This window comes from Ciona intestinalis, chromosome 3 (assembly GCF_000224145.3).
Source record: "Ciona intestinalis chromosome 3, KH, whole genome shotgun sequence".
NCBI lineage: Eukaryota > Metazoa > Chordata > Ascidiacea > Phlebobranchia > Cionidae > Ciona > Ciona intestinalis.
The window spans coordinates 2670011-2687456 of record NC_020168.2 but is presented as its reverse complement, the minus strand read 5'-3'; the positions used below and the strand labels follow the sequence as shown (position 1 = coordinate 2687456).

Genomic DNA, 17446 nt, shown 5'->3' with positions numbered 1-17446 from the left:
TAATATTAATGTACAACGCCTAGACCTATTAACCGTGGCAACTATAGCATATCTTCACGATTCCTACAGATCGTTGCTGTTAATTGTTATAACAGTCAGGGATTTTGATATTATGTGCTAAAGGTATCTAATCTAATCGCATAGTGCTAAAAAAGCGTCACCTTTAGGCTTCAGCAGATTGAATGCTCCATGTGTGTGTTTTCGTAGTGAATGATAATGGATGCTCCGATTGGCGTAGATCGCCCCCTCCGCGTATAGAACGTTAAAATTTTGATTATTCACGTTCCAAGTGACGTCACTGCCGGCTACGGATTTCGTGACGCTCATTGGTCGATAGAACGAACACGTAATCACACCATTCGTAATGGATGACGTCACATCAGATGAAGAAAGCTGATTGGATAAAGTTAAAGAAAAGATTTTTATCAATATAGATGGCATAGTAATGCGTAACAAAATATTTTATTTTCTTATCAATATAGACAACGAGTTGTTCAATGTCTGGTAAAATACTACAATTGCCACAAATTTTCTGTCCCATCAACTGATGTGGATTTCGATTTGTAGCTCATTTACCCTCTAAACACGATGAATTTACTCCCAGAGGTTAATTCACCTCAGTTAAAGAAATGCTCATACGGAGAAAAATATTTAAGTTCACCGTTGTTGTAATGCCGGGCGGGACTTCCGCGGTCAAATAGCCGGAGTGAACAACGACAGTTGAGCTGACGGATGTGCAAATATAAGTGTCGTCTGCTGGACCCTGTGTTTAAAGAGGAAAGTACATTAAATATATAGGCTGTTAATTTTTATTGAGAAATAAATACAAAAAGTTTATACGCCAAAGTTAAAATAGTCAAACCTAATATTTTACTGACGTGTAATTCAACCAAGTGTAAATGGTATCCAAACATTAACCAGGATGGTAGCAACTACAGAAAATCTATTTTCATTATACAAGTAATGTAAAACTAGTCACATCACGACTCCGATATTGCCCATGCAAACGCCCATATAACATACCATTCCTTCATCAGTAGAAATGGCTACAGCCACATATCCAAGATTAGGGCCAGACACCGTAAATTTTAAAGCGTCGTTACCGCCTTGAGCAGTTTTTTCCCAAGTGATTGTTCTGCAAGCAGGGGAACAATCTGTGGTTGTGTTCCATAACCACCCATCACGGGACGCCAGCTTTGCAATGTTATCTTGGTCGTTATGCTGTAACATATAGTGTATAATAGAGTGGGGTAAGATGGGACACATTTGGCATATTATATCCAAATATCCTGATCGTGTTTTGAACAATTAACAACGGTCTATAGAAGTCGTGGGAATTGTATAATTCTTTTTTGCTTACTACCAAATGGAATAAGAAAATTAAATGAAAAGGTGCAAAATAAATTAATAAATTAAAAACAACTAAAACGCCTGTTTGAAAACATAAATTTCGACTCTGCCTGAAGCTGTGAAAGCCAGGCGTGTGTTATAACGGCCGTTACAAAACCATCACCTATTAAACTGGATAAAGACAAAATTTACATTCTTCCAATGTCTCGGATTCAACGCCCAAAGCATAACACGAGCCGTTAATCCGTTAAACTTAATAGATTCGTTAAACGTAACTTTAAGCTATAATGAGATAGTAATTGCCGGCTTCGCGTATAGAATGTTCGACGATAAAAACTGTTTTCAAATATTTTCAGTTAAAATATAAACTAAATAAAACTTGTCGAAAGTTTCAAGAGACACTTAAGTGTCAACTCTTCAGTTTTGGTGTAAAATTACATTACACTAAATATTTCCTTCGATTTTGTATGACGACAAAATGTACCCAATGTGTTTTTCTTTGTTTATGTAGCCTATAGTAGGGTGGGGGAACATGGGTCACCTTTAGCACATAAAACCCAAATATCCTAATCGTGTTTTAAAAAATTAACAACGGTGTATAGAAGTCGTGATACGGTTTTATAATTCTTTTGGTTGTTCTTTGTTTACTACCAAATAGAACGGGAAAATTGAGTGAAAGGTTTCCCATCTTCCCCACCCTTTTATACATTTAATTGTACAAATAATAATGTTTTAATTGCTTAAATTGGCGGATAGCGGCGAGGCAAATTCAGGAAAATCCGTTGGTCTACATATAGGCCATGGGGCAACGTTATTACAACCTTCCCGGGGTAATATGGGTGTACTTGTACTATTATAGTCGACGTCCCCGGATATAGCTGACAAATTATCCTTGTATACATTCTATTTTAGGCACAACCTATAGTTTTATATATAGAGTAGTGTGGGGTAAGATGGGACACCGTTTTTCAAAGAATTAGAAAAGCGTATCCTCGCGAGTCTCATAGACCGTTGTTCATTGTTTAAAACATGATCAGAACATTTAGATTTTATATGCTTAAGGTGTCCCGTCTTCCCCCACCTACTATACAAGTAATTAGCGGAAAGGCGTTTCAGTATTGTTGAGAGAAATTTTAAAATAAACTCACCGCTGGATAACTTTGGCCGTAACAAGAACAAACTAAAACAAGAATCGTAACTAGTTTGATCATCATTTTCACTTTTAGGCATTAAAATTAAACACAAAAACGTGGCAGAACTTATTCTATCTGAAAAATTTGATTAACTTCTAAATTTGGTTTACGCCCTGCAGTGTAATAGTAAACCGCTAAAATTGCTGTTTTCGCGATCCCGACATGTGCTTATAACGCTATGCTACTGATTAATGATTTGACCACATTTCCTGGCTTTATATAAAACTTCAACAGACGCTAATAAAAGAAACTACGTGACAAAAACAGGATTGTAATGGCGAGTTGCGCACCAATGGACACGCTCTCTGTGCGCACGCGCAGATCGCCTAAAGAAGTGGGAGAAAACAAAAACGTTCAAAAGTGGCTGTACACAGTATCCGGAATTCGTCCGTTTCGTCTGTTTTGTCCGGATTTCGCTGCCGCATGCGGAACTCGTTAATGGGTTTGCATACGACTTCGCATGCCGGATACTGTGTACATGCAGCCACCTTAAAAGTGTTATATTTTGTCTCAGGCTTAATTTGAACCACAGAAGAGTTAAAAACATTTATTCCATTGAACACGTTTCAAATAAGTAAGTTTTATTTAATAATCTACTCTATGAAGTTCTTCCAGTTATTTATGTAATTGTAATCAAAATCCACGTAAAGGTTGGAAAAAATAATGCCCACTGCCCGCATATTGTGGCAAAAACACGAAACCTCAACCGACGCTGTCCAAAGATACTGAGTGACAAAAACACGATTGTATTGGCAACCTGCGCACCAATGAACACGCTGTCGGTGCGCATGTGCAGATTGCCGGAGGAGTAGTAGAATGAACAGGTTTAAAGTGTCATATTTCTCTTCACGCTTAATTTAAACGACAGAAGCGTTAAAAACATTTATTCCATTGAAGAAATTTCGAATATGTATAAGTTCTATATTTAACATGTAGTTCTCGCAGGTATTTATGTTATTGTGATCAGAACCGTATGGAAACAAATAAAGGTTGACAACTGATAGTTTTTGCAACAAGCACCGGAACTATAATTCAGACTTAAGTTTTGTGTGAGTGGAATTTTAACAATAATATAGACGGAAAATATGCATCAATGCTTACTATTATAGGCATGAAAGAATCAGCTGGTAAAGGCACCTTGCTGTTACTTGCTGAATAAATGAATGAATGTAATGTAACTTACTCTAGCCTCGAGCGGCTGGTAAACGACAGTCGTTATAACACGGGTCTCCATATACGCCTGGTGCCAACTTACGAATTACCAGGTATAGTAATTTTTTAAAATAGGTACCATAAAAATCAGGGATTTTTAAAATTATACTTCTCTACTAAGTTATACTGTTGTAGTTTTTTAAATGCCCTAAATTCAATAAAAAAAATCGGGTAGAAAGTTTAGCCTATATATAAAGGTACGTGTGCAAGTTAAGGTAAATATAGACTATTCACAAGAATGCGTACGTGTGGCAAGCAACGGAAGAAAGAATATAAATAGATTAAACGTGTAAGGACGATGCAGTAGACGCAGACGTCGCTGAATGAGATTTATTTGTGTTAGTATTTACGTTACACACCAGGGGATTTTCTTGTTATATTAATAGATGTCTGTCTTAGTGACGGGACAAATAAAGTTTAACGGATTAAAATAACTCTGGGAAAACATAAAAAAATGTTGGGTGTTTTGGGCTTCTTGGAGTTCAAAAGACCAAATATAACGTAAATTCTGGTGTTTTAGTAAACAAAATTACAAAGAAAGTCTAATTAAACAACATAGAAACATGGGGTAATGAGCAAACTGTCAATAAAACTTCACCCACATGAAAAAGAATTCCAAAAAAGTGTTTAAATTTTTGCCTTGTCAGCCAAAACCTGTGTTATACCTTCAGGTTCAAACATTTTGAAGGTTTGAACACACCGCGTAATGTATGAGCACGAAATGGGAGGCGACGACTAGAATCTGGCGGTTGCCGACCACTCGACGCGGGGCAAAGTTTAAATGTCCCTACCTTAACAACCCATGTGTGATTGACGCCACTAATATTTTGAGAAAAACGTCTAACAAACGCGCACGAGGAAACACCGTTCCGATGCTTAACAATTGAATGTAGATGTGTCAAAATACGGACGAGACAAACACGACACGGACGAGGAACATGAACGAGCCAAGATAAACTCGCGACGCAGGAAAAACTGGGTTCCATGACTCATGTTACCCAACACACAGGATAATACATACACAAATATTCCAGGGTGTTCTTTAATAAATAAAACTATCTAAAACACTAGATTATCAATGCACAGTTGAGTATCAGAAGAAAAACAGAAGTCTCCGAAAAGAATAGAATTATATAATTTACATATTAGTTAAGGGCTACAAAGCAGCTAAAATAGTAAACAAATTCTTGATCTTTTTTCAGTGTTCACCACATGTATGTGTAAGGTTTGCCCTTGTTGTCGTTTCCTCTCTAAATCCTTCTCAGCACGTTTCAGTCGATGGTGTAAACGATGCAGCTGAAATACATATATTGTAACAAGAATAAAACATATTTTGTGAAATAAAGATACCAAAAAATGTATTAACAAAAAACACTATGAATGAATGAATGAAACTGACTTTATCCTCGCGTGGCCGGAAAACAATAATAAGGGTTCATACACCTCGTGCCAGCTTACGAGTTACCACGTATGTTACTTTGTAGGTGATTATTTTTTATCTATGGCTGATAATTTGGACAACCCATTAGTGACCACTGGGTTGGAGCAATTGCTGTTAAGTGCCTTGCCCAAGGTTACATACGCCCACAATGATAGCAGCGATGAGCATTGAACCTATTACCTATGGGTTACAGGCGATGCTTTAACCACTTTTCCACATTGCTGGAATACACAAAAAAAACACTTGTATAGTGTTCTTTGTTATTAAACAAGATAAACGTGATGCTTTATTAAATGCTCGATAAAATATTAACACACCAATTTCAACTTTTATAAACTTTACCTGTATAAGATGTTTATGTTTCATTAGTTTAACTTCTTCAGGTGGAACTCCATTGAGATTGTTGATTATTTTAGTATTTTGAATAAAATCTGTAACATAGTGATTAATGTATTGCCCCCTAAACGTTCAAAATGCTTATTTATTTCGAATTGTTGTTGAACAATGCCACATAACTTACTTGTATTGCTTGTTATTTCAGTCCAAGCTGTTTTATAAGTTATCAGTATTTGTTTTGAATTCATTTTTCCATCTTGAGGCTTGTTCAAAACATACAAGTGATTTGGACCAAAGTAGATCCTGAATATTGGTTTAAATAAATCGCTAGTGTACTTATAAACATTATTTAAAAATAAATGAATAATGCATATGTCAGTGTCTAATATATGGGTTCAAGGCTCTTTGCTGCTATTATATGGGCGTATGTGTTCTTGAGCAAGACACTTAACTACAATCGCTTCAACTTAGTGTTGACTAATGGGTTGTCCAAATTATAAGCCACGCATAAAAAACATAAAAAACACCAACAAATTATCAAATACAATATAACATGAATGAATGTAACTTACTTTATCCTTGCGTGGCCGGAAAACGAAAGACAACCCATTAGTGACCACTGGGTTGGAGCAATTGCCGTTAAGTGTCTTGCCCAAGAACATATACGCCCACAATGGTAGCAGCGACGAGCCTTGAACCCATTACCTCTGGGTTACAGGCAGCACGCTAAATACTAAGCCACGGCGCCGGTGCATACTTGGTAACTCGTAAGCTGGCACAAGGTGTATGAACATTCAAGTTATAATGACTGTTATTTTCCGGCCACGCGAGAATAAAGTAAGATACATTCATTCATTCATTCAACTTACCTATCATTATCCTGAAGTTTTTGTTTACCGCTCACCACCTTTCCATTGACCAAGATCTGAATATTATCAGCAAGTGGTTGAATATAAACATCTTTTCCATCATTTTCAACCAATGCATGATTTTCCAGGATTCTGTAAAACAAATCACAATTAAATATTCTTAGTATCTGTTATGCAACTTATTTACCCGTGTCCACTAATTTTTATTTTCGCTTTTTCAGCACTGCCAATAGTTGACTCTCCAGGCATCACAATGTGTATGATGACTTTACACAAATCTGGTTCCTCATTTAGATTCCAGAAATGTGGAAATTTTTCTTGGTTTCTCTTTAATAAAACAAGCAATCACAATTTGGTAAATAGTCAGTAGTTATAAATATCAGAAACTTTTACCTTTTTTTGTATTTGTTGAAGAATTTGACACTGATTTTCATATTCTATAAGATGCATTGCATTTTGCTTTGGGTCCGTTTGTTCCATATTTTTTAAAAGTAGCTGCATCTAAAGTAATATACGAGATTTACTATTTATTACTATTAGGATAGGGCTAAATTCAACTTAAAAGGCAAATAATATATAACTTTTATGACAGCAGTGTACACCCCCCTTTGTTATTAATAATTTAATAAATACAATCTTGTTGTTTACTTAAAATGTACTTGAAAAATCCAACCTCTTTTAGTTTTTCCTTCACGTATTTATGATCTTTTTCAGCTTGTAATTTTTGTGCATCATTTTTATACTTCTGTTTCATATTTTGCATCCTTTCTTCATTTTGCTCCAGCTGTTTACAATTGGGTAAATCAAACCTTGCCATTCCACATTAGGTTATTATCCAAAAATAACTTTGATTTCTAAACATCTTTTCAAGGCATATGAGATATACAACAAAGTTTGTGACTATATCCATTAGAAAAAAGTTGCTTATTGAACAATAACTCCTAGTTAATGAAAACATCAAACTGTCAAAGAAAATACAAACCTGTTCTAGGTCATTTAACATTCGAGTGCGTTCCTGTTCAAAATCTTTCATCTTGATGTCTTTATCAAATTCCTCGTTCAATTTCCCAATTTTCATATCATACCATTGTTTCTAAAAGCAGGAAATTACTTCCTATACAGATTTTATTTTCATGTACAAATATTGAAAATGTTTCACCTGTTTCTCCAGTTTTCTAACCGCTGCATCTGCGTACATTATTTTATGCAGCTCCAATACCTTGACTTTGGCCACATTCTAAAATGCAGTTTTACTAATACCTTGTAGTAAGGGTTTGATAAATAATGTATTAATTAAAATGTTTTGATTTAAAGTCAAATATCTTTGGATTGTATAACAGTCTAGGGCTGTGGAAAAGTTAACAGTTAACCGGTTAACCGAACCTATTCGGTTAACCGCTAACGAAAAGTTCAAGTCGTTAACCGAACTATGACGTCATAGGGCATAAACGTATATCAATATCTGTCTTATTTACACGAAAGGTACGTGTTCGTGTTCGTTGATTGTTGTTTTGCAATAAGACAGAGTGCGCAGGGACGCTGTTGCTTTGATCGTGCCCTACAACGGCGATTACGCCATCAATCTTGATTGTTAATACCGCAGGCTAACTAGTTTTGCAACATTATATTGGTGTAATACACAACTTAAATGTTTTCCTCAGCCAAGCAGCGTGTTTTTTACGAAAAAGCAGGCATTCACACGTGGATTCATTGCATCATAATAGCGATTGTTTGACCTGGCAATTGATTACGACATAATAGCAATTCACACGTTAAAAACTGCGTCATAATTGCAATTCACACGTTGATTATTTAGACGGCAGGTGTTTTAAAACAGGTTTGAATATGAATAAGAAAGCATTACTTTAACGTTAAGAACGTTTGCCCGTGTATTGCAAGCATAGTCCATACGTTCGTCGTAAAGTTGCCTTTAAATTCGCGAAAGAAAAGCGATAAACAAGACGCTTTTATTAGGATTACACTTGTATCGGTTAACCGGTTAAAACTGAACGGTTAACGGTTAAACAAAAATAGGGAAAATCCACAGCCCTATATAACACTTTAGCAAACTTACAGATAAATATATGAATTACTTTAAAACTTGTAGTAAAGGTTTTGTAAATACTATATCCCACACGAAGTAACATACGTGGTAACTTGTAAGCTAACACCAGGTGTATGAAACAGAACACCGTGTTTTAACGACTGTCGATTTCTGGCCACGCAAGAATAAATTAAGTTACATTCATATTGATAAAAAGTTATAATTGAAGTGACATATCCTTGGGCTGTATAACACTTTACCTAACTCACAGACAAATATATAAACTACTTCAATCAATAAAAAACAAATTGCAAATAGTTGCCCCAAACCTCAGTTTCGTTTGCATTCTTGTCACTACGCAATATACGAATTTCTGCTTCAAGTGCTTCCCGTTGTTGAGTATGCTCCTTTTCAGCTTCCTTTGCTAATTTTCCCTGCCACTCAACCTAGTTTGTAGATATGGTCAAATCAGTAGTACATTCAATTGTTACTGTACTTCATTTCCAATAAATGTGAATATTAATGTTCATAGGCCATCAAAGTGTTTACAAAAAAACTTGTAAATAAAGAATGTTAGGTTTCTAATTGTTTTTGACACATTATGATTAAAAATTGAAAGAAAAATCTTTCTAAATAATATGGTTTCTAAATAATTTAAAAACCTGTCAATTTTTTATAATTTTAAAACCTGTTAGAACTTCTCAAGTTGCCATAAATTACATTTCCTAATCCAGTAGACATCTATTGACAAAGTAAACACCTAAAGCTAAAATTAGTATGTGATCCGCAAGAAAAAGCATGGTTGAATTTAATCCTAACATTAATATTTTCCCAATTGAAGTGCATAACCAATAATTACACTTTTTTAATTAAAGGCAAACAAATTATAATTAACTTACAAGTTTTCCTATTTCTTCTGCGAATCTTTTGTCGAAATCGACTTGAGCATTTTCATGATTCGAGTTCAGCATTTGAGCTTCCTCTTCCTTTAAATAAGCAAATAATTCTAATAAACATGACATTTATAAACATTACAGTAGTATGTATTAAATTAAATATTGAAGGTTTACGCCTTAGCCAGAAGATGTAGTAGCAAGCAAATACAAATAATCTGCAAGATATTGCAGTTGTAGGTTGCTCCACCATGCAAAGATACAAAATGACAATAAATTATTAGTAATTTTTATACCTGCTTTTTCATAAAATTAAATTAATGGTAATTTTTATACCTGCTTTTTTATGAAATCTTCTTTCATTTTTTTATATTCATCTTCAGTAAACCCCTTTAGGAAAGTTGAATCTTGCTCCAATAAATCTGGATTTAAATTCAAATAACATTTTTTTTCGAAAAGCAGTTGTTTGGTCGTACATTCATATGTAATCATATTTTTTTATAATTTTTTTTATGAACTTTTAATTGAGATCCTTACAGGATACAAGAATCGTTTTTTTTACTGAAAGGAAAATGTTCACTGTATAAATATTACTTAATAAATACAAGTTTTAGTTTACCTTCATAAGAACAGTGCAAAAAGATTTCAGATCTAGCTAATTCAAAAGACGCTTTGGTAGGTTTCATATTATTTCTTTTTAATTTCGCCAATTCATATGGATGCTCAAATACAAACAAATCAACTGATCCAAAAAGAATTCTGTGTAAAAATCGAAATATTATGGAATCAACAATTTGCGATAGATAATGTTTATTTTCAGTCACTTTTCCATAATTAAGTAAGGAGACAAATTAGGTCAGAAGACATAGCATTACAAAAGCCTAGCCGTTTAAAAGAATGTCTTTTAAAACAATATAGCAATGGACTCAACTTTTTGTCACCTATGATCATAATTTACATTTATCATAAAAATCACACACATATAGAAACTTAGCAACTAACCTGTCATGGTGGGCTAGCCTTGTTTTTTCTGTAACACGTATTCCATTAACACGAACTGTAGCTTCCTCAGAAACAGGGGAGATGAAAATATGTTCGTTTTCCTCATTTGTTATCACAGTATGCTCAGATTGAATTCTTTAGAACAAACTTTGTAATTTACCATATATATAGGTCTGTAACTGTTTTTTATTAGACTAGATGGTAGTAGGCAGTGCCTGGATTTTTTAAACAAACAGTCATGTATTTTAATATTGTAAGGCGCCATAAGCGCAGAGGTAATGGGTTCAAGGCTCATCGCTGCTACCATTTCTGGGGTATGTGTCCTTGGAAAAGACATTTATCAGCAATTGCTCCAACCCAGTGGTCACTAATGGGTTGTCCAAATTATCAGCCACAAATAAAAAAATTCTTTTAAAAACAATTACCCACGAAGTAACATAATTGGTAACTCTTTAGCTGGCTTGAATTGTATAAAACAGAATACCGTGTTTAACGACTGACTTTTTCCAGTCACGCGAGGATGAATAAATTACATTCTTTAACTCTTACATTCAATATTAACATGACATATATCCTAAGATAAAATGAACAACAGCTAAATTTAAATTTTCTCACCCCAAAATTTGAATGTTTGATTCTTTAGAACTGCCAACTGTAGTTTGTCCAACTGGCGTATATTGAACCACAGCACCACTTAACATTATATCTGAATTCAGACTCCAAATGTGAGGGTTTCGTTTTCTCTTTTTCTGTTTTATTTGAGTTGTAAAACATTAAATGAGGAATGGGAAAACTGTACTCAAAATATTTTTTTCAGTAACTGAATATTAAACTTACTTTTACACTGTTAATTTTTTATTTGATAAAACCTTTAATTGCATAGAGAATTACAATGTATTAGGTCTTTTTTTTAAGTTTTATACATTTACTTTTTGAGCTTTTTTCTCTTTTAAATCTGCTCTTATGCTCTTTTCATTTTCTCTCATCCTTGATTCCCATTCTACAGCTGATTTTTCCAGTTGAGTTTGTAAACTCTTGATCTAGAATACGCAAGTGCACACATTTTAATTAATATTTACAATATGAATACTGTAATGAACCATTAAAGAAACTTTTTAAAATTAGGTCTCTGGTTTTATTTCAACTAACTTAAGTGAGCTATAACACACTTAAGCAATGGTTAATCTAACATAGTTCACGTTCACAATATGACAGACACCTAGTAGTCTAACACACAACGTACTCTAACACTACGCTGCTTAGAATGAAAGGTCAGGCTAGAGACAAGAATAACGTAGGAAGAAGGCACAGCAATATAGAAATAATATAAAAACATCACAAAACTTCTATGCGTTTAATAGAGAATAGAAACGCTCAAATCTAAGGCCTTAATGAATTTTATTTATGGTCTAGTATTGTGTAGTTGCTTAAATAAAAGATAAACACAAAAAACATAAATAAGGGAAAGGAAAAACAGTTTAACAGAGCACCTTAGTATACTTAAGTTTAATATCCACTTGTGTGTTAATTATACCAACCTGTTCTTCATTCTTATTTATAACTTCAGTGTATTTTTCCATTGGCACTGAGGGAGCAGCTGTTTGCTGTAGTTGATCTGTCCAAGATTTTAAACAGAAATAAACCACATGTAAGTAGAGCACTTACAGAAAAAATAATTTGGTCAAACTATTCAATAACTCTTCTATGTTTCGATATTTAATTTTAACCTTTGAAAACAAAATGAACTAAATTTTAACTTTCACCTTTTAGCTGGGCGATTTCTTCTCGTAATTCTCGAATGAGTTTCACATTAGGATCTTCATTTACTACAGCTTTTGTCTTGATTTGTTTTGCACGATCAGCAAATCGCAAAGTTGACAAAGTTTCACCATAATCGCTGTCTGAAGGACTCAATGCAGCCAGCTGCAAGAACAGTATGTTACTCAGTTCAAAGTTAAATATAGATAGTTGATTACAGTTGATTACATATGCAGTGAAGAATCTGAGTCATTTTCCTTTTAAATCCAAAAAGGTAAACTTATACGGACTTCATGTTTTTCAGGCAGGGTGTAAATATGTTGGTATGTGAAATCAGTTCCCTGGGATTCACTATGACATGTTCAGGTAAAACCAAGGAATACAAGATGCATAAATTTGTTATTTTTTCGAAAAATTCATATAATAGGATCATGCTTGTCCGGTGCCGTAGCATAATTGGGTAGCGTGGCTGCCTTTAACTTAGATATAATGGGTTGTTATAGCGACTGCTGTTTTCCGGCCACGAGAGGATAAAGTAAGTTTGCTAGGTGTAGAGACCACACTTATTTTCTTCCAACAAATTATAAATATGTTTTTAATTGTAACGTGTTTTAACAACTGTTGTTTTGTCGGTATATCCTGTCTTTTCGTTTCAAATATTTCTAAATTTTCACTACCGTAATCGAAGAGACAAATAAAAAGTTATTATTACTATTATTATTACATCCATTCATCCATGCTTGCTGTACAACATAATAGTTTAGGAAGTAGCAAAAACATGAACAGTTAAACGAATAATATAAAATGACTACCATAATAGTTTTGCTGTTTCCTCCAAGAGCATTCTTTAACAACTTGGTCATAACTGAATTTCTAAACGCAGGTTTCTCATTTTTTACAATCGAGTTGATGCAATTACCAAGAGTCAAAAGACTGAGGTTAATATTTTTTCCTTCATCAAATATTTTTCCTTTCACATCATTTCTTCCCACACGTTCACTAATAAAACATTTTTTCAATTTTTAATTTAGGTTGAAATTTATATTGCTGTTGCTAACATGGCGATTTTTTCCCAAAAACTGATATTTTGTCAAGAAAATACATAGATTTTGTTGAAACTAACAATATTCTGTACACCATACAGAGGGACTCCGTAAGTTAACCCAAAGGCGGTAAATAAATTTAGAGCATCTATACCCTTGTTTCATTGCATGGTAGACAAAATGCTTATTTCAATGAAATCTAAATTTACCTGTCAGAAGTTCTTAAAAAACAACTTTAACTTACCTCCCAGCTAAATCCACCAAGTTAATAACTGATGTTTTTCTCATTTCAGCACCCATGGTTTGATCCAATGTTAATGTGAAGATGGTATGTGCACGTGAACTTGTGTCGTTCATCACAGTTTTTGCAACTGTGCGGTTACTATTTCCTTTATCAATATAAAGCTGTATGCCTTCATAATCCACAACAGTTTGTACTTTCAAATCTTTAACTAAAAATAAAAGTTGGTTCAATAAAAAAAAGCGGCTTACTTATTCTTACATGATGGGGAAACGACAGTCATTATAACTTGGGTGTTCTGTTTAATAATCCAAATGCCCGCTTACGAGTTATTACAAGTGTACTTTAGTAGGTGATTATTTTGATGGATTTTTTTCATGTACGGCTGACTATTTAGACAACCTATAAATGCCTGTGGCATGGGTTGTCTAGTTGTTTGTGCAATACAACCCAGGAAATGTTTGTTTTTCTTCTGAGGAAATTCAATCAAAATGACTTACCATAAAATCCTGTCTTGGCATTTTCTCGAATTTTTAGATCAGTTTTGTTACTAAGCAAATCTTTTACTTTTTCATTGTAGATTTCAACCATGGATACTGTGACCTACAATATAAAGTTTGTTTGTTTATGATAAAATTAATTGAAATGGTAATGTCTGTCTGTGAAATCAATTATATGGAATAAATTGTTTATTATTTAGGAAGATTTTTTTTTCAGCACGAAAGAGAAACTCTTAGTTAATTTTTTTTAAACACGAGAGCACATTTCAGTTATGCAACTTAATCTAAATGCAAATAAAAGTTACATAATATTGCACAATAGCATCAATCAATAAATACTGCCTTGGTGGTAAAACAAACATACTTTCAAGTAATTATTGTTTTTAAACCATCAATAATTAACAAGTATATAGGTTTGTTGTTACGAAAATAAATGTAAAGTTCAACTGGAAGTCAAGTTAAAAATATTACTAACTGGATAATGTCCAGTTGGTTTTTGATCAATCTCTTCAAATAACTGTTTGCATGTAGCTGGAACTATGCCTGAAAACAAATTATAAACAAAAATTAGAGTTATCCACACATGGCGATGCAATTAGTAAATAAAACATGTGTATGGCATTTTATACACCTCGTGCCCGCTTTCGTGTTACCATTTATGTATCTTTGTGGGTGATTGTTTTTGTGTTTCTTTTATAGCCGACAATAAGGACGACCCATTAGTAACCACTGGTTTAAAGCAAGATACTTTAAGTGTCTTGCTCAAAAGCAAACACGACGACACTAGTATACGGCTATGATGTGAGCACTCTAACCACTAGGCTACAGCACTAAGCATTTTATATTGATTTCACAACAACTTTGATAAATATTGAAAAAAAATTTTTTTGGTATTCACCTTTATTTTTATCATACCCAAATATGGAATATGATTTCCCTGAACCAGTTTGTCCATACGCAAACAACGAACAGTTGAATCCTTCCCAAGCATTTGCAAGAACTCCACGCCCAAGGTCATCAAACACTTTTCTCTGGAAAACAAAACCTCATTTAACAGACTTTTTACAAACATCACGTAAAGCAAACAGAATCAACTCCATTATAATATAATTAACATTCATAACAAAAAAAAACTTTTAAACATAAGATTTTACTTGATCAGCATATCGAGGATCAACTGGCGCATAGTAACCATCATCCTGCTCTTCGTAGCCATCGTGTGACCAGTACGAGTAGTCGAAAGTGAACTTTTTATCATTTTTTATTTTATCTGGATCCTTCAGTATTGTGGTGTTTTCCACCATATCCACAACAAGGCTTGAGTCTGTTGATTTTTCTCGCCCATTGTAAGTTTAGTTAAGGTTGAGCTTGATTGTAACGGTAAAAATTAAATACTTTAACCATTATTAATTGATTGTTCTAAACACACATAAGTGGCGGTAAAAAAATCTCAGATTTTATTTTATGAAGATTTTTTTGAGCAGGGCATTTTTTACGTTACAGTTTATTATGTTTAATGCGTGCAAACTAACATATCAATAAGTTTTGGTTATAAAGCAATAATACACCTTAGATGCCTAACCAGCATTTAAACAGTTATCTCCACATTTTTCTGCTTTAACCCGGAATAGGCAAATACACGTTGGGCAAATACATCGCAAACTCAACAAGATTAAAGCAAAAAAGAAAAAGAAAGCGAGAAGGGCAACTAATATTTCTCTGTAGGGGATTCCCCGAATCACCAAGGTAGCAAAGAAAACAACAAAAGGCAAAAATGAAATACGAAGAGTCACATCGCATCTTGATATAAAGGGGACAATGTGTTAAATAAATAAATCTAAGCGTACTTAATCTTAGCATGGAAAAAGGAAACGTTTTAGTTTAAAAACTTAAAAATATTTTATGTCATAATTTTGACACTGCGAATGTTAAGTGAGTTTCAGTAGGCCAACACAACGTCCAACATAACTTTAAACAGATAATATAAAAAGGATATGAATGGGCGAACTCTGACCGCAACTTTTATGTTATGCGACATGTCCCTTTTGATTAAACAACCTTATTTCTCTACACTGACCTGTTTAAAACATAGCCTACAAGCAAAAAATAGGCACCCGTATATTTTTATTCCAAACAAACGAAATTATACGATACATACTTGTATAGTATGTTAGGGGAAGATGGGACACTTTTTATTCTATTTCCTCGCCCCATTTAGTAGTAAACATAGAACATTTAAAGAAATATAAAACTGTGTCCTCACGGCTTCCATATTGTTAATTGTTTGAAACACGATCAACGTATTTGAACATTATGTGCTAAAGGTGTCCCGTCTTCCCCCACTCTACTTTACTTTATAATGCTGCACTCGCTATCAAATAATGCCAAATATATATTTTCTAGAGCTAGAGAAAAGCTAATAATGTTTACAGTCTCAATAACGCGTTGGCTAAATAAACACAATGTACTTAATAAATTAACATTTACAGGTAATAAGTGATGTAATTGAACTCAGGGCAAAAGTCATAACCTTGTTTGGTTTAGTATAGTTCTAACTGGTTTACATAGTGTTTAAATCAAACACGTTCCAGTACGGCAATTAGCCACCCACGCAATAAATTAATCTACAAACCTGTTATTTATACTATGGGGTAAAATGGGACACCTTTAGTACATAATAGGCCTAACCGAATATCCTGATCGTCTTTTAAACAATTAACAACGGTCTATGGGAGTCGTGAGGATACGATTTTAGAATTCTTTGAATGTTTTTTGTTTACGACCAAATGAGACAGGTAAACAAAACGAAACGTGTCCCATCTTTCCTCACCCTACTATATACATATATAGCCTCCCAATTTTCTATAATCTTATAATTATTTGTGTCTACTGTTGTTTAAACTGATGCCTGTTTCTACGCCGCACAAAACGAAAAAATTTCAACTCAACATAATATAACTTGGACTAAAGGAAAATATTACTATACGAATTGAACTATCGAATGTCCAAAACTGTTTTCCTTTCACGCGAAATTCTATTGACGGTCGTCACGGCCGTTTATTATGTGTGCGAACTGTGTATTAAGTTGAAGTAAATGTTAAACATGAAGGCAGGCAGACAGCGCTTACTTAATTTTCAAGTAACGAAATACCGAAATCTCGCTTTCTAATTGATGGTACTGTGGGGTAATATGGGATAGGTCGCAAAATTCTATAATTGTTATCTAAATAAATGTCACTCGATTTTTTTACCGGCGCCGTGGTTAGCGCGCTTTTAGCCTAGTGGATACGAGTTTGAATGAATGAATGTAACTTACTTTATCCTCGCGTGGCCGGGAAACGACAGTCGTTATAACACGGGTTTAACACCTCGCGCCAGCTTACGAGTTACCAAGTATGTTACTTTGTGGATGATTATTTTATCTGGGGATTTTTTTCTCATTTATATGTATGGCTGATAATTTGGACAACCCATTAGTGACCACTGGGTTGGAGCAATTGCCGTTAACCACGGCGCCGGTAAAGCAAGTGTCTTGCTCAAGGACACATAGTAAAGCAAGTGTCT

The 17446-nt window shown here is 34.0% G+C and overlaps 2 protein-coding genes across 3 annotated transcripts; both read right to left on the bottom strand.

Moving 5' to 3' along the window:
* Positions 1–132: 132 nt before the first annotated feature.
* On the bottom strand, positions 133–2735 carry LOC108951123 (putative ferric-chelate reductase 1). The gene is made up of 4 exons (XM_018817874.2): positions 2499–2735; positions 1024–1221; positions 662–763; positions 133–393 (listed from the first exon to the last, which is right to left on the bottom strand). The coding sequence occupies exons 1-4, from the start codon at positions 2562–2564 to the stop codon at positions 133–135; spliced, it is 627 nt and encodes a 208-aa protein (XP_018673419.1). The 5' UTR covers positions 2565–2735.
* A 2046-nt stretch (positions 2736–4781) lies between these two features.
* LOC100183972 (kinesin-like protein KIF1C) lies at positions 4782–15260 on the bottom strand. Of its 2 annotated transcripts, XM_009859826.3 has the most exons (24): positions 15037–15260; positions 14781–14913; positions 14358–14425; positions 13883–13985; positions 13386–13593; positions 12911–13097; positions 12104–12263; positions 11879–11955; positions 11270–11380; positions 10956–11089; positions 10341–10475; positions 9958–10097; positions 9675–9760; positions 9345–9431; positions 8775–8891; positions 7561–7638; positions 7384–7494; positions 7075–7185; positions 6795–6902; positions 6589–6728; positions 6402–6533; positions 5717–5835; positions 5539–5627; positions 4782–5051 (listed from the first exon to the last, which is right to left on the bottom strand). In XM_009859826.3, exons 1-24 carry the CDS (start codon positions 15184–15186, stop codon positions 4923–4925), a joined length of 2913 nt encoding a protein of 970 aa, XP_009858128.1. In that variant the 5' UTR covers positions 15187–15260; the 3' UTR covers positions 4782–4922. The 2 variants fall into 2 exon arrangements, with proteins under 2 accessions (XP_009858128.1, XP_026689383.1); XM_026833582.1 differs by lacking the exons at positions 5539–5627; positions 5717–5835.
* Between the last annotated feature and the right edge of the window lie 2186 nt (positions 15261–17446).

What these genes read in the sequence shown, in the direction of transcription:
- LOC108951123 (XM_018817874.2), bottom strand. Translation starts at nt 2,564, where the DNA reads ATGATGATCAAACTAGTTACGATTCTTGTTTTAGTTTGTTCTTGTTAC. An exon ending in ACGGCCAAAGTTATCCAGCG is followed by an intron (nt 1,222 to 2,498) that starts GTGAGTTTATTT and finishes TATATGTTACAG; the next exon opens with CATAACGACCAAGATAACAT. An exon ending in TTTCTACTGATGAAGGAATG is followed by an intron (nt 764 to 1,023) that starts GTATGTTATATG and finishes CTTTAAACACAG; the next exon opens with GGTCCAGCAGACGACACTTA.
- LOC100183972 (XM_009859826.3), bottom strand. Translation starts at nt 15,186, where the DNA reads ATGGTGGAAAACACCACAATACTGAAGGATCCAGATAAAATAAAAAAT. An exon ending in CAGAAGAAATAGGAAAACTT is followed by an intron (nt 8,892 to 9,344) that starts GTAAGTTAATTA and finishes TCTACAAACTAG; the next exon opens with GTTGAGTGGCAGGGAAAATT. An exon ending in TTAGAAAACTGGAGAAACAG is followed by an intron (nt 7,495 to 7,560) that starts GTGAAACATTTT and finishes TCCTGCTTTTAG; the next exon opens with AAACAATGGTATGATATGAA.